This window comes from Lathamus discolor, chromosome 3 (genome assembly GCF_037157495.1).
Source record: "Lathamus discolor isolate bLatDis1 chromosome 3, bLatDis1.hap1, whole genome shotgun sequence".
Classification (NCBI taxonomy): domain Eukaryota; kingdom Metazoa; phylum Chordata; class Aves; order Psittaciformes; family Psittacidae; genus Lathamus; species Lathamus discolor.
The window spans coordinates 63,032,008-63,048,457 of record NC_088886.1 but is presented as its reverse complement, the minus strand read 5'-3'; the positions used below and the strand labels follow the sequence as shown (position 1 = coordinate 63,048,457).

General features: G+C 42.6%; 1 protein-coding gene across 3 annotated transcripts in view; it reads left to right on the top strand.

The window, feature by feature from the left end:
* Positions 1-14,305, top strand: part of DPYD (dihydropyrimidine dehydrogenase) — a 353,065-nt gene extending 338,760 nt beyond the window's left edge. For 2 of the 3 annotated variants that reach the window (XM_065675625.1, XM_065675624.1), the window contains 3 exons: positions 1,014-1,157; positions 10,461-10,601; positions 12,907-14,305. In XM_065675625.1, the coding sequence (XP_065531697.1) occupies positions 1,014-1,157; positions 10,461-10,601; positions 12,907-13,077 (456 nt within the window). In that variant the 3' untranslated portion in view covers positions 13,078-14,305. The other variant, XM_065675626.1, reaches the window with a different exon arrangement.
* The last annotated feature ends 2,145 nt before the right edge of the window (positions 14,306-16,450 follow it).

Below are 16,450 nucleotides of genomic sequence, written 5' to 3'. Positions count from 1 at the left end.
GATGTGTCCCCTGTTACTACCTGCTAGTTTCTGGAGTACTGCAGTAGCTTCGGGGTTTTACTTCGGTGGATGAAACACTTTTGCAGAATAAGAAACTAGTTTCGGGGGAGAAAGGGCATGGTCTTTTGCATCAGGAGAAAATCCGTGTTTTCTACCCTTTTCCATTACCCTAAACCTGTGATTGTGGCACACTGTCCATGTCCGCTAGGTAAGTAAAGGGGTCTTTACCTTCAGGAAGCTGGGTGTTCTACGAAATCGTGTTCTTGGGTGATAAATGAGTTTTGTGAGTCAGTGAAATCTTCCTCTCAAGGTCGTTTAATTGGGTTCTAGGATTAAATGTTGCAGAAAAGAATGCGAGTGGGGCACAGAGGTAAATGAGAAGATGAGAATGTGTCACAGTTCATTTGGTGTGTGTTAGCCTTACTTTGACAGGTCATAGAATCACAGAATAGTTAGGGTTGGAAAGGGCCTTAAGATCATCCAGTTCCCTCACCCCTGCCATGGGCAGGGACACCTCACACTAAACCATGCCACTCTGTTACCAGAATGCAAAATACATGTTTGTAAGCTTTAAAACTAGATATAGATATATTTAGATAGCCATACAAATAGTCCATAAACACTGGTGGAGCCCTTCCAAATAAACTGGTAGTTTTATGATACCTTTCCACGTGCCATAGAAGTAAAGTTATACATTTGAATTATTTAACATGATACATTTTTATATCTAAGCAGGTATGCAGTGGGGAAATATGAGGCTGTTGGAAGCTGACCTGCAATTCAGCTCTTTTTCTGCTGTGCTGTATTAATATTTTAATATTCAATAGCTATTTTTCAAGTCAGAACCTGAGGTTCATACCTGATTTTTATTCATTTCAGTCTCACTGATTTCAATTCCAGCTTCCCGAATAAGGACCTCAGCAAGGACTTGGGATCTCACTCTTGGGATCAGACTCACCTTTTTGCTATACCTGCTCATTGAACATCATCGTGTGTCCTGGTTTTTGTTTCAGAAACTACCCAGTTTTGGGCCTTACCTGGAACAACGCAAAAAGACCATAGCTGAGAACAAGCTTAAGCTGAAGGAACAGAGCATGGCTGCTGTGCTTCCCCAGAAAAAGCATTTCATTCCTAAGAAGCCCATCCCAGCAATCAAGGTAACAAAAACACATGCTTATGCATAAGAAATCGTCAGCCATCAGGCAGTTGACACGCACAGTCATTGCTAACAGTTTTGAGTTGGTTATTACTGCTTTTAAGCTTGTTAGAGGGCATCAAAGACTACTGTTTATGCAGGCTTCCTAGCTTTTAACTGAAATCGATGTGATCTGTGATGTACACTTGTAGGTATTTCCCTAATGTTATTTTTCAGACTGGAGAGATACAGGCAGTGGAACAGGAATTGTAGAGCAAGGCATGGGTAATGCCTCAGCTGTTAACAGTTTCTTTCGGTTGTAATGCTACAGTCTGAGCTCAGGTTTGCATGATACCATTAGATTACTTGCAATGTGCTGAATAGCTTCGTCTCTCATGTAAGATCAATGGGAAAGGTCTGTGTTCAGTACATAAGAAAGCTGTGTCATAGGTTTTCAGACACAACTTTTAAAGCTGGAGAATGTTTATCTAAGCAGCTGATCCACTGTCTGCAATGAGTAAATGTCAAGGTGAAAATAAAACCTGTGACCCCATCTACTGCATAATCCATACATTGGAGATTTTCCCTTCCCTTAGGTAGTCAATAAATGTCAACAAATTGAACCATCATAAGCTAATTATTCTAAGTGTTCCCTTTGGACCGTACTTAAACTTCATGTCTGAATAGCCTGGAGAAGAGAAGGCTCCAGGGACACCTTAGAGCAGCCTTCCAGTACCTAAAGGGGGCCTACAAGGAAGCTGGAGAGGGACTTCCTAAAAGTGCATGGAGGGACTGGACAAGGGCTAATGGCTTTAAACTGAAAGAGGGGAGATTTAGATTTGGATATTAGGAAGTTCTTCCCTGTGAGGGTGCTGAGGCGCTGGCACAGGGTGCCCAGAGAAGCTGTGGCTGCCCCATCCCTGGCAGTGTTCAAGGCCAGGTTGGACACAGGGGCTTGGAGCACCCTGCTCTAGTGTGAGGTGTCCCTGCCCGTGGCAGGGGCTGGAACTGGATGAGCTTTAAGGTCCCTTCCAACCTAAACCAGTGTGGGATTCTATGAACAGGAAAGCTGAGAAAATCAGGACTCTCATGTAGGGCCTTTCATAAAGCGACGTGAAAATTGTATCTGTTGAGCTTGTTGACAGGTTCCTCATACAGGTAAGAATATCCAATCTCTACAGATCGGTAACTTCCACTGTATGATGAGACCTGTAAGAATTGCCAAAATAATGCCAAACATAAAACACAGTATGAGCAATGGCTCAAAATAACACATCTTTCCCAAGGGAATTTTGCAGTTTAACAACACATGCAGTATTCCAAACTGCAGAACCAGCCAAGGAGAAATGTTGAGTCATCTTCCTGTTGAAGTTAAGCAGTTTGTCACTTCTATAGGCCTCTCAGTATTCTGGAGTGCTTATGATGGCTTATGGCACCCAAAAATCACTCCCCTTCTCTTGTGCTGAAGGCCCCTTCTTTCTGTATGCAAAAAGTTCCAAAGAACAGTGAACTACTTCATTTTGGCCCACTTGCTCAAAGCCTACTTGACCTCAGAGCTTTTGTGGTTCTGTTGTCTTTGGAGAGAGAGGATTGATGTAGGCAAAAAGAGAAAGGAGAAGCAACAGCCAATAACTGCATTTTCAATGAGATCGCTTGCTTCAGAAAATCAAAGAACTGATACCGTCCAAAAGCAAACAAACTGAATGGAGGAAAAAGTGTAGTAAGAGGCAAAATCAGACCTAAAGCCTTGAAAAAGCCATAACTGAGAAGCTGAGGTTAATAATTGATCAAGCCTAACTCCAGGTACAAAAGCAAAAAAGAACCAAGTAGTCGGAGAGACATTAAAAAGCAAAGAGGCCCTGCTGCAGGAAGGATGAAAATTAATTCCCCCAAACAAAAACTTGGATTTATGCTGAATACTTTTGTATTGTGACTGTGGGGAGCTTCTCAGCCAAAGGAATCAGGTTAGCATCTTCCTCACCCCTTCGATTAAAAGAGACTGAAAAAGACTGAAGCGATTAGGAGAAGGTAGGAAACACCAAGGCCAATTCTTGACAGACTTTCAGTCTGACCATTCCTTAGGCAGGAATGCTTTAACCAGCATGAGAAAAGCAGCAATGAGAGATGCTGTATTGGGTTTGCAAGGAAGGTTTGGGGAATGGTGGCTTCTGTGAGAAGGTAGATGCTTGCAGTGAGCTGTTATCCCATGGGAAGCCTGTGCTGGAGCACGTTTGCTGGCAGGAGCTGGGACCCCATGTGGGACCCATGCTGGAGCAGCCTGTTCCTGAAGGGCTGCCTCCCATGGAAGCAGTTCATGAAGCACTGCAGCAGTTCATGAAGAACTGCAGCATGTGGGAAGGACTCGTGGAGAAGTCCATGGAAGACTGTCTGCCATGGGAGGGACCACACTGGAGATGGGAGGAGTGTGAGGAGTCCTCCGCCAGGGAGGAAGGAACCTCAGAGCATCTTCCCTTTCCAGCTGAGGAAGGGGAATGATAGAGCATCTTTGATGGGCAGCTGGCCTCCAGCCTGGGTCACCTCACCACAGATGCCCACTAAGAAATAGGAAAATACCTGGATTTTTCTTCAAATAGGGAACTTGCCCCAACAAAAGGAGGTTTTAATAAAGTTTATAATTAATAGATCCATCTATTATTCTGTTGTGGAGAAAAACTGCCGGGAAGATTCAGGACATTCATTAAGGAAGCTGAGTGAAATTTAATGAATAAAGGTGACTTATCTGATCCCCTTCCCTGATCAGGAATTCTCCGTGGAGAGAAGCAGAGGAGCTGAGACCTGAGTGGTGTATTTGTAGCTAAGAAGTATTGACGCTTGAATTACAAATCCCAGACCATCTCCAAGCAGTTCTGTCTTGGGTGACCCTCCAGGACAGAGAAGAGGATCCATCCTGTCATCCAGATATCAGACTAGGTGGGAAAGGTCAGCTCTTAGAGCTAGTCCTAGGCTAACTCCAGTTCTCTGGAGTAGTGAGGACATACGAAAGCTGATGGGAACTGAGGAATAGCTGCCCTTGGAAGAGCTGTGACCCCTGCCTTGGCTGCTTGTGGTTTTGGAGGGTTGCTGCAAATTCCTGCCCAGAACTCCTTCATCTGCCTGTTCGGCTGTTGGTTGGTGATATGTAAATTCCAACATTTGTTTCCATTCCACATGCTGCCAAAATGCCTTTTTTTGTAGGTTTCAAAGCCCTCTGCAATTATCCCAAATCTAATTTAATTTTTGGATGGCTTCTCCCGTGGCTTTTCTCTTTATTCTCTCTATTTCTCACTATTAATTGGAACCGTGTGCTCAGCTATGCAGCCGAGTTGGTTCTCTTTTCACTTACCAGCAGTTTTGCCATATGCGGATCTTCTCAGTTGCATTTTTGTACAGCTCCCACACATGTATTTGCCTACCTCAGGTAACCTCCGTATTACTTTAATTGCTTTCCTTATTGATTCCTGTGGGTTTTTTCCCTACAGATTCAGTTCATTGTCCTCCAGGGTTTATACCATAATAACCAGTCACCATTTATCTGCTTATTTTACTACTTCTTTTCTCCACAAGTCTTGCTTGCCCTGTGTGGCAGTTCAACCACTCTGGCATCACTCTGTCAGCTTAGCTAGGACATGATCTGTTCTTCCACACGTTGGGAAAACATCCATAGATGCCTTCAAGCTGAAGTTCCTTATGTTTGGACTACTTTTCACCCTTGTGTATACCGATGCGTTGACGTGGCATTTCACACGTACATATATGTAAGTCTTTATATGCTGATGCCATAAGCCCCCACCTGGAAGCTGGCACCTTGGGAGGCATCAAGCCACATTTAGTCCAGTGCTGTGCTTAGTATGTAAAATCCTCTCAAGAGGTGAGGTATATTGATCTAGGTGCAGCACTAACAGTGTTCCATTTGGATCCTTCCTCAATACAAGCAGTGTTAGCTTGTGTTCACCTGCCTGCAATGCTGTAGTCTTCATTATAAACATGGAGCTGTTGCATATTCCAGGTGGGACTACACATGTGTCTCCCATAATTTATGGGACTCTAAATCTGCTTATCCCAAGTATTTGCTCCACAGTGAATCGCAGCAATAACCTCTCCTGCAATAGCCCATAATGATCACTTCTCTATCACAGTACCTCAGAGAACATAAGCAAATTTAAGTTACTCTTCAGAGGTGGGAAGAAATTCTGGAGTCCGAATGGAATAGGATGGAATAGAGTAATTTCAGTTTGAAGGGACCAACAGTGATCACCAAGTCCAACCATCTGACCACTTCAGGGCCTACCAGAAGTTAAAGCATGTTTCTAAAGGCATTGTTCAAATGCCTCTTCAACACTAATAGGCTTAGGGCTTTAACCACCTCTCTAAGAAGCCCATTCCAGTGTTTGACCACACTTAGAAACATTTTCTAATGTCCACTCTGAATCTCCCCTGGTGCAGCTTTGAGCCATTCCCACATTTCCTATCACCAGGGAGAAGAGCTCAGCACATCCCTCCCCACTTTGTCCCGTTAGGAAGCTGTAGAGAGCAATGAGGTTGTCCCTCAGCATCTCTTTCTCCACACTAAACAATCCCACAGTCCTCATAGGACTTTCCTTCCAGCCCTTTTACCAGGTGTCATGCCCTCCTCTGAGCTTTCTTAACCTGTGGCATCAGAATTACACACAGGTGAGGCTGCACCAATGCTGAATACAGCAGGACAATCACCTCTGTAAGGTGGAAGGCAGGTATCTCCCTGACGGAGATAAACACCGGGTCAGAGAGTCATTTACTTTCCTTGCAATGTTTCCTCCCATTTCCGCGCTCTCTCTGTATCCTAATGAGCTCACTTCTGCACACCCCCTTGTTCTTTCATAACCTATTGAATCCTCAGAACTGCCCAAACACCCCATAAATAACAATGAACAGAGTACCTGGGATCAAGCACACTATAGAGATGTCATGTGCTTTGTTAGGAGGTTTTTGCCTTACTTGGTAGTGAATCAGCTTCAGTATTTGTCTCATGGTCAGTGATCCCTTGGAGATGCATCATGTCTATGATCTTTTAGTGTGGTCTGCATGACAACGGACACAGCAGGTCTACCAGGAGCCAAACCTGAACCGTGAGTTGTATTTACAAAGAGAGGTTTAGTAATGTGATGGCTAATGAAAAGCTAATCACCCTAAAATGTTTGCTAAATTTGCATTAAAAATGCAGCTATAGTAATAAAAATAGCATTGTAAACATAATATCCTATGGAACAGATCTGTTCGTTATGTACACTGAAACCCACATCTGCCTGGGTTAGTGACAAGTATCATTAGTAACATAAAAACTGCTCTGATTCTGCTCTGGTTGTCTCCACAGTGACTCAATTCCCTGCCAGTTCCACTTGCAGGCCTAAATTCCCCTTCCAGTTCATCCAGAATGGTTTTGTTGTGAAGAGGAAGACAGCACGGCAGTTATAAAAGGAGCACTCTGGGTCCCTGAGGTTGCAAAGGGGTAACTTAGGACAAAATTGAACTTCCAGCTTTGTTAATGGAAGTCTATTTTTTAATTGCTTCTGGTAATATGTAAGCCAGGAAGAGCACAGCTTGACTTGCAGAACCTGGCTTCTGTTGGCAGGTTGGCTGTTGGCTTCTGTTGGCACTTGGCAACAAACCCCATTCTACTGTAAACAGTGCAAATTTGATGCAGAGCCCATTGAGATACACCAACTGCGGCATCCCAGAGTGCTGGTTTAGACAGTTGCTTTTTTGGAAAGAAAGCACTTTAAATAGGGAAAGCTCATTATTTGTTGCTGCACTGTTTATTTGGTTCCAAACGCATATGATTTGATGGAAACAAGAAGCTCTGAGGTAGCTTGAGATGCTGTAAAAGAGTGCACCTGCAAAACATCTTTTAAGTAAAGTACCATTGCTTTTTCAGTCGATAAAGCCTTGAAACTTTGCAGATGACTCAGGATACAGTTTTTGCTTGAGAGAAAGAAGTGATGAAAAGACACAACACCCAGGAGTATAAATGAGCAGTAAATCATTGACACAGCCTTACAAAATCCCTTTCAGGCCTCTCAAATGCCATCATCCTTTCTACTTGGGATTCCGAGTCCCCAGAAGTATATTTTTTGTGCTGTGGGCAATGAGACTTGGTTACACATTCAGAAATCACCATGCCATATGCATTGGGTTTGTTATTCCCTTTCTAAGTTTGTAGCTGGAAAAGTATATTTTGATCGTGTTCTTCTAAGCAACCATTTCCTTAAGTATCTAATGCTATCCGAAATCTTGGACTCTCTCCTTCCTGTTTCCCAGCTGTTTCTCTGGAAGGACATTAACCAATTCACTCCTTTCCCATTTAAAAAGCCTTTTCTAATTCCCAGCTTTAAATTGATTCCCGGCTGGTTTATAATCCTATGCTCTTGTGCCAACATTGTCATTTAATAGCTCTTTTCCCTCCCTGATTTATATATAAAGAGACATCATATTCCTGCTCCGCTTTCATCTTCCTAGGCTAAACATCTTTTTGTCTTCTCTCTTAAGCAAGCTCCTCCATCCCATGATTGTCCGAGTAGCCCATCTCCGCAACATCCAAACAACGGTTCAGGAATACAAATGTGAATCCAGAACCTCCCTGAGAAAATTGTTAGTTATCTCTTCTATTTGAATCTCTGCTTTTGTTAGGTTAAAAAGCCCTTCACTATCAGGTATCCCCCCATATTGATGCATTTACAACATGAGCAGGCCATGGAAAACTACTTCATTGTATGCTGTACAGGTTTTACATCACTTCTTCAGAACACAGAGCAGTACTTGCAGGGGACACGTGCATTTGTGACATACAGTGGAACATTTAAGGGTTATATACACAGAAGAGAGGCTTGTAGGATACTTAGAGTTGCTGAGGGCAGTAGGTCATGCAAAGACACATGTATTTTGAAACCTGCAGCTGGTACAAGCCTATATGAGGCTTGAAATAAGCTGGAGCTGAACTCTACAAGTGCAGTTTTTCAACTGATGCAAAAGACTGCAGAAACCTGAAAACTGCTGAGCAATTCCCAGTAAATCCATGAACATTTCTGAGAGAGACATAGGAATGAAAAGACGTGGGAATGAAAATAGCAGTTCCTAAGATATCCTATGTGATTTAGTTACTATAAGCTCATCAGTGGAGGCAGAGTGAAGGGCTGTGTGTTCAAGTCTGGTCGTTTGCAATCTCAAAGTAAAAAGTATTAGCTGAAACCCTTTCATAGTAGTTAATTGACCTTTTAGAGTCCTTTAAGCAAACAGATTTCCCTTCAAATTTGCAGTGAATTTGGACCACGCACATAATCAGCTTGCACAGCTCTATTGATGAGTGCTAAGTCATTAAGCTGTGATAACTTGCTCACTTACAGTCATCTGTCCACACTCATCATGCTGCCTTTAGCAACGTGCCATAGCTGTTTTATGCTGGAAGAGCATTAATGTTCTCTACATGTTGCTGAGAAGAACTGGAAGGCTTTTAACATTCAATGAATGCAACCAAGGTATTTCACGTGTCAGCAACGTAGGGGTTTTGGCAGACAGAAAGCATTTTGAGTGGTTTTGGAACAAGAAAACAGTGCAATTCCCCTGTCTTTCTCACTGGGCTTAGGATATGGCTGAATTTCCTACCTCAGCAGTGATTAAGAGCAACTTCATAGATCCTAAAACTAATAAAAAGCTAAAACTTCATTTAATTCATGTAGCAGAGCTTTCCTGTAGAGCTAACACTGATAAAGCTATTGGCATAGGGGTGCTTTGTTTGTTTGAAAGTAAGGCTGCCCAAAATATGCAATGCAAACTTAAGTTACCGTAATCCAGTTCTGCTGCAGTGAGAAATGGAAACAATATATAGAGTGTTGTATACAATTAGAAGTGACAGAGGTTAAATACAGCATACTATCACATACTTAAAATGGTAGCTATTCATTTCAGGGTAGGACTGATAGGAACAAGGTCAGTATTGCTTCTTCAAAAGCCTTGACAAACAGAATACAAAAAGAAATCCTTGTCACGTTTCTTGGCTATGCAAGACCAAAGGTAAACACGCTGAAGCTTTATGAATTCTGGGCAGATTTGTCCGTCTCATATTTGGCTTGATCTTGAGCATTTTTCAATTGATTTGGTTCAAAATCATCATGGTTTGTTACAGCAGAATGGCTTTGAAGCCAGCTCTACTCTCCTATCACTCAATGAGTTTTCTTTAATACTTAACGTAGCCGTTGTTGCATCGTATCACCTTCATTTACTGCGCCCAGCTTTATCTTAACAATGTAAAATCTTGCACAGAAAATCAAGCTGGGTTTGCAGCATGGGAACTGTTGTAAAAGCAACTCACAAAATATCCAGGCAACCAGTACTGTGCTGTAGAGTGAATCTCTGAAAATCATAGAATGGTTTGGGTTGGAAAGGACCTTGAGATCATCTGGTTCCAGCCCCTCTGGAAATGGTTTGCGTCAGGTAGGTCATGTTCATCACCTGAGCTCTACTTCCACAAGTTAAACTGATTTAACTGGGGGGTAGCTGTTGTCCAAAGGACCTGGGACTTGTCCCATCTCTACTATTGACTCAGTGAAGCTGAACTGCCACTAAACTCTGCAGTTTCCCTTGATGCGAAGAGGAAATGGTTTGCACCAGGTAGGTCCCCAGCAACTTCTTTTAGAGGAGATGTCTTCTCCCCGTGGTATGTACCCATAGGCTGTCTGCAGCACAGATGTGTAAGGTTGATGCCACAAATTCCTCCATGTAAAATTAGAAGAACTGAATCAAGACTTGCAGGATGAGACCCACAACTTGCTTTTGTACAATATGTGCAATAAACTGATGATGGTGTCATTTGTGCGTTTTACTAAAGAGAGAAAGCAGTTGTTTTGTCAATTTACTTGATTATGCCCCGTTCTTTTCTTGATGTGAGTTCTTAAATCTGTGCTAATGAGAAATGACTATGGATGATCTGATCATTTGTAGCATGTCACTCCTGTTTAGTGCTCAATTTTGTTCCTTGATGTTTCACATAATCATGGCAAAACAATAGCCAAAATAAAGTACTCAATGTGTAACCTATTTATGGAATGTGTTTGTAGGCAAATATATGCTCCCAGTGCTGCCTACATTGAAAATGTGCCTGTATTTTACATATTTTACAGGAAGCATGAAGGTCTGCAACTTGGAAACTTATAAGAGAGATCCTGAACATTATTCCAATGCATGGCCAAATCTTCCATATCAAAGTACTAGAGCAGCTATAGAAGTCCTGTGCAGCTATAGAAACTGCTTAGGTATCTTCTGAATGAGTCAATAACGTCTCTTTTTTTCCCCCTAGGATGTAATTGGAAAAGCACTGCAGTATATTGGAACATATGGTGAGCTCTGCAACACGGAGCAAGTCGTGGCTCTGATTGACGAGGAAATGTGCATCAACTGTGGCAAATGTTACATGACCTGTAATGATTCTGGCTACCAGGTAAGAGCACAGCTGTAATTAAGCAGAGAGGCAGGAGGAGTTATCTTTCTGCTGCTGGGAAGAAAGAATCCACCTTCTGTTAATGAGCAGGTGGCAAAAACAGATGTATGGAATATTGGATTGGAAGCCCAGCATGCTCCCAGACTGTGCCATGCAAGCCCTGCCCGAGCTGTTTGCATGGTGGTGAGAACATCACCCAGCATGGATTCCTCTGGAAGGCTATGCTGAGTGTACCTCTCTAGGTCACCCTCCCAGTCTTTCCAACCTGGGGGATTCTGTGGTGAGAGCAGCAGGATGAAGTCTGCAGGATTTTGAGCTGAGGCTCCTGTTTGCACCAAAGTATTTCTTTGATTAAGTAAGTTGCACAGAATGTATCTCCGTGACGTTCCTTGCCATGTCCACCAAAGCTGATGTCTGCAGTCGTGCGGACTGGAGTGTTCTGCAGTAAAAAGGGCAGTACAGGAAGGTTCAGGTTCTTTTGGAAAACCAAAACTCCCTCCAGCCTAGCATCCATTACTGCAGTAAGCATTAAGTTTTACGTTAACTTTTGCATTCATCCAAGTCCACGTAGTTTGTCCGAAACAAATACTTTAACACCATGACCTTTTGTTTAGCCTCAATTCCCTCTAAACAATAGTAGGCCTGATGAATTTGACTACATAGAGTCAAAGGAAGAAACCTTCCCTATTAAAATCAACTCCTGCGATTAAAACAAGTGTGTCAGGGCAAAGGTAGGTGTGTTTTTTGCCACTGATATGAGAAAGTTAATGCTGCATTTATACCAAATGAGATTAGTGTGGTAGCCTTTTAACTGTGTAAATTTCTTCTTGCAGTCTTCACATCTTCTCCTTCCCAGTGAAGAGGAGGATACAGCCCTTGCAGAGCAAAAGACTGCATTTATACTTAATACAATTTTCTTTTCATACCTGGAAAAAAAAAAATTTTAATTTAAAAGCCCAGGAGGTTTTCTAAGCACAAAAACCCCATGTTTTTTCTTTAATTAATGAAATTGAAATGAATTGCAAAGAAATCCTTAATTGCAAAGAACTCGCACATTATAACATGTGCTTTATGCTTCTCTTTGTTTCAGAAATACCCATGCTGCTCTCCAGAGCTATCACCCTGTGTGACTCGGGTAGAAAAGCTTTCCTTAATTTCAACTTAGCACTGGTGTCTTGACTTCCTCTCCCTCTTTGAATTCCCTTTCAAGATGTGTGGTGTTGTTGGGGAGAGAGGAAGAAGCCCTTAAATACCCAGAAACCAAAGCTCTCTTTGTGCTCACACTAAAGTAAAACTTGCAGATTCAGAACAGTTAGTACCTACTGCATGCCCTGTGCTGGTTGCTACGGCAGCTTCTGTGCTTTCTTGGTAGCGAAACTCCGAATGCCACAAATCTGCCTTTGGAGCCACCCTGCAGCATCACCTTGTACCTCCCATCTCCTCCCTGCCTCCTCCAGTTGCTGACAGTGGTGATGGAGGTTTGCTGTGGCACCACTTGCTTGCAGAGAAGTGAGAGTTCAGCTTTCAGGCCTGATTTTTTCCTTCCTAAAACTCTTGAAAGTAGATATTCAGTGGGGGTTTTGTATTTCTCACTTTTCTAGGCCGGCCTGCTTAGATACTGAAGCTTTTGCAGTTGCGTGGTGCTTTTGGTTTTGCTTTTAATTGCCATTTCCATTATACCAGGAACTTACTTCATCGCGACTGCAATTGTCATTTCACATTCAAATACACGTATCACCCTAATTGGTAATGAGGATTCACTGCATGGAGACTAAAGCAAGTTCTGCCTGCCCACAACTCAGATACCCCCTTCGAAGATGTCCAAAGGAAAACAGTCATGCGAGGCCCTGTGTGCTGTGTTTTTCTCTACTGTTTATTACATTAGATTGTTTATGCTGGGCTGAATATTGAAGTCAAAAGAACACATTGTGCTGAGGCCATCCAGGCATGGTCTGGTGTCTCCTCTGAACCCATAACCCTGGTGAATTGCTGTCTTAGGACATATTTCCTTCACGCAAAGGAGAAACATCCCTCTGGGAGTTTCAGCATCATGGGCCATACTCCTCCTTTTGTAACCAGCCCTTGTGAGCATTTGCCGAGGTATAATTTGACCCCTATTTCTAGTTTTAAAGTGTCAGTGGGGAGGGGATGGGGCTGTTTTGTTCCCTGCAGGTTGAACAGTTGCTATAGCTGCAGTGCAGCATTACACCAAGATGTCTCCAAGTGCTGCAACAGCCGCTAAAACGGGAGCAATTGTGACCTTTTCCTGCGAGCACCATCAATAAATGTTTATTCCTGTTCCCAGGCTATCCAGTTTGATCCCGAAACCCATGTGCCTGTGGTTACTGACAGCTGTACAGGCTGCACCCTGTGTCTCAGCGTCTGCCCCGTTATCGACTGCATCCGCATGGTTTCCAGGACAACACCCTACGAACCAAAGCGCGGGCTGCCCTTAGCCGTGAACCCCGTGTGTTGAGGTGCTCAGCTCAACTTTACACTTGTTTGATGCGATTGATTTGCTTCCTAATTAGGCCTTGAAAATCTACTCTTATAAAAACATATCACATTGATAGCTGTCCGGATGAGCGCCGTGTTTTCCCATTGCTATGCTTACAAGAGTTAAGATCTGAAATCACAGTTAGTGGTGGCTGTCATTGTGCACTGGTTGAAGTGTGACTTTTCCTTATGCTTCATGCTGTAATTTCACAATTCCTCTTGAATCTCTATGTATTTTCTTGCTCTAAACATTATGAAGAAAGCCTTCTGAATGAACTACAAATCAATGGGCGAGCTGGCTGTTTTCAAGGAGGCATTTTGTAATTACACATTGCATTTAGCTTTAAAAGAGTTTCCTAGAATTAACTACATAGCATTCAAACAAAGCAATGTGGCTTCTATTTTTCTATGGGAAGAAATGAAAGGGAGTTTGAAACAGGATTTTAGAACTGGATTAATCACTTTCAACTACTCCAGCATATGGTAGTGTGTTTTTATAATCCTTTCTAATTCTTCACACGAGTCACTTTATAGACTAAATCACTTTATAGACTAAATTTGCTGTGCACTGACACGTGCTGGACTCCTTAGATTTGTGTCTTGCCCGGGTAGCTTGAAAGTCACTTTTCCCCCAGTCACAGCATCCCTCTAAAACCAGTGAAACCAGCTTCTGATGGAGTCCAAGTTGCATTTCAGGATTCTGAGATGTGACAGCGTGGTTTTGCTCCGAGCTCATCCTCTAAATACCTTTTTAATTGTGCCAGTTAATGCTCCAGAATGTACACGTTCCAGGTCAGGGATCTGATTACATGCAAATGGAATGCACGCCCTGCAGACTGCCTTTGCCAAACGCAGACACACGGGGCACACTGGCAGGAGGATGATTCCCCCCAGTGCCAATTCTTCATACTTCTGTATGGTTATAATAGTTTCAGAACCCAACAGAAACACAGATTTGTCTGTCTTGCTGAACAGTAACTCAGTTTTAATCCATTTTGCATTCGCAGTAGGAACTTCCTAATATGAATGTATTGCTGTCTGCTTTACTCCATTGAAGACTATAAAGCCTTTTGTTTCATCATAGTAATAAATGATCTAACAGTTCCATTTGTTATACCCTGTATTGTGATCACCAAAAGCTTTGATTAAAAATACACCCTGACTTTTAAATTGTGCACGTAATCATAAATAAATGATAAAGCAACTTGGGTTTGTCTGGGGCTTCTTCTTTCCATTTACTAAACAGATTTATTCTTGATCTCTAAGACTCACTCCAGGAACCATTAATGAGTTAATTCATGTGTACATTTTCCATTAATTGCCTACAGTGCAGAATACAGCCTGCTCTTTGCCCCTCTCTGGCACCGCCTTTGACTCTCTTCCTTTTGCATCCTCTCCCCACTCGCACACACTTCATGCACACGTGTACGCTCTGTGTCACTCCAGCGTTTTCAAGTGTCGTTTCATTTAGCATCCTTGCTCCACCAGCACTGTTTTGCTGACACTTCGGGCTTGCTTGATGAGATCCCTTGGCAGGCTCAAGCCCGGTGTCTCCACTAATAGCTTTCTCTTCAGCCTTTAATGTTTCTCTTCATCATTGTGGGGTTTTCACACACAGATGAAAACAGGAACAGAAACTGCTTAGAAATATTTGCCTGAAACATCTTTAAAGCCCTTGGCCTTATGGTTCTTATCTTGTGAGAGCTAGAGAAGACTCATAGGAAGAGCAAGCTGTTAGGGGCAAAGTATGGAGATAACTGACTGACGGGCAGCATGCCCTTGAATAGGGCAGGAAAAAACCTCAAGATCAGATCATTTGCAGCACACATTTTCTGTTCTTGGTTGCAGATGCAAGGAAAATGAGCTCTGTTATGAATTACTTCTTATGTTGCATCCTACCTACCATGAACACTGAGGGTGAGGCAGTGTGTCCCCTGTGACAGAGCTGGCCAGCTTCTCCAGGGCTTTTCTTGCTGCATCCTCAGACCTGATTCCCTTCTTATCCTAGAGGCATCACATCTGGCAGCAGGATAATGTCAGGAGATCTAATTTAAGTATCTAAGCACATGTACATCATAAATATAGCAGCAAAAGTAGAGCTTTTCCTAGGATATTCAGGAGGAACAGGATGTCCAGTATTCCTGAGAGTCATAAAGTGATCTTTGGAGGAATAAAGACATTCTTCCTGATTCAAGGTTATAATCAAGATTATCGTTTACCCAAGAAGGAATAACAGGTTTTATTATGCAGGTTTCTTTCTCACTACCCACCCTCTCCCCCAGTCTTGTTCTGCCAAGTCTATTAACAGCTTCAGGAAATGCCTTCCCAACTGAATGTGAATGCATCCTAACTCTTGACAGCCAGCAATAAATCCTAATGCAGGAACTCAGAGGAATGGCCACGGTTAGGTCTCCTGCAAGACTGTCTTTAAGTCATTAGGACAAGGTGAGCTGTGAGCAGGCAGGGGAGAGAGCCACAAAGGACATATTTCTGGGGTTTATGGTTTTTTTCACATCCATCTTGGGGAGTCCATCCCATTCAGTGCGTTCAGGAGCCAAGGAAACAAATCAGAGCTATTGAGTCTTATTCTGCAGATGCTGGAGCCAGTTAATACAAAAAGAGAGATGAATTTTCAAAGTGTAAATGGTTCAAATGAAGCTCATCTATTTCAGTGATTTAGTTGCACATTTAAGGAAGTATGTATTATTAAAGACATGCTGGGCAAGATCCTGCCCCATTCGCCCTTGCAGGCATTAGCCATGTTTTCCTATTGGTTATTAATAGAAGATATTGTAAACTAGATTTGAGATGTTAAATTCTGATAGAAATATCTCATCCTCCAGTAGCACATTCTTATTCCCATCATATTCCTGACCAGAAAAAGCTCCCCATGTTCAGCGTATGCTCTGCAGTCCAAGTAATACTTAGAAAAGCTGCCAAATCCACTTGTGTGAATCCCAGTGTGCCCATACATGTTCATTGGAAAAAGAGATGTTTTGCCTTACTAACAGGCTATACCAGCAGTTTGGGTTTTGGCCTCTAGGATGAACAGACATAATATTTCCAAGGCAATGGATTAGCTCCATTAGGAGCCACAGTTGAAAAATTACAATTTAAAATACATCATTTTCTGATTTAAAATGAAATATTAATTTGATCTCTTAGCAAAGTTAAAATAGCCATCATGAAGCTGATGGGTAGCCTGGATCTCCAGTGTTAAAGCCGAAGTACGTGTGTACTGCTCCTCACTCTGATGCTTTACTGAAGGAAGCTATCTTAGCATTGAACCTTAGAATCAACCAGGCTGGAAAAGCCCTTTAAGCTCACCCAGTCCAATCCTTACCCCAGCCGTG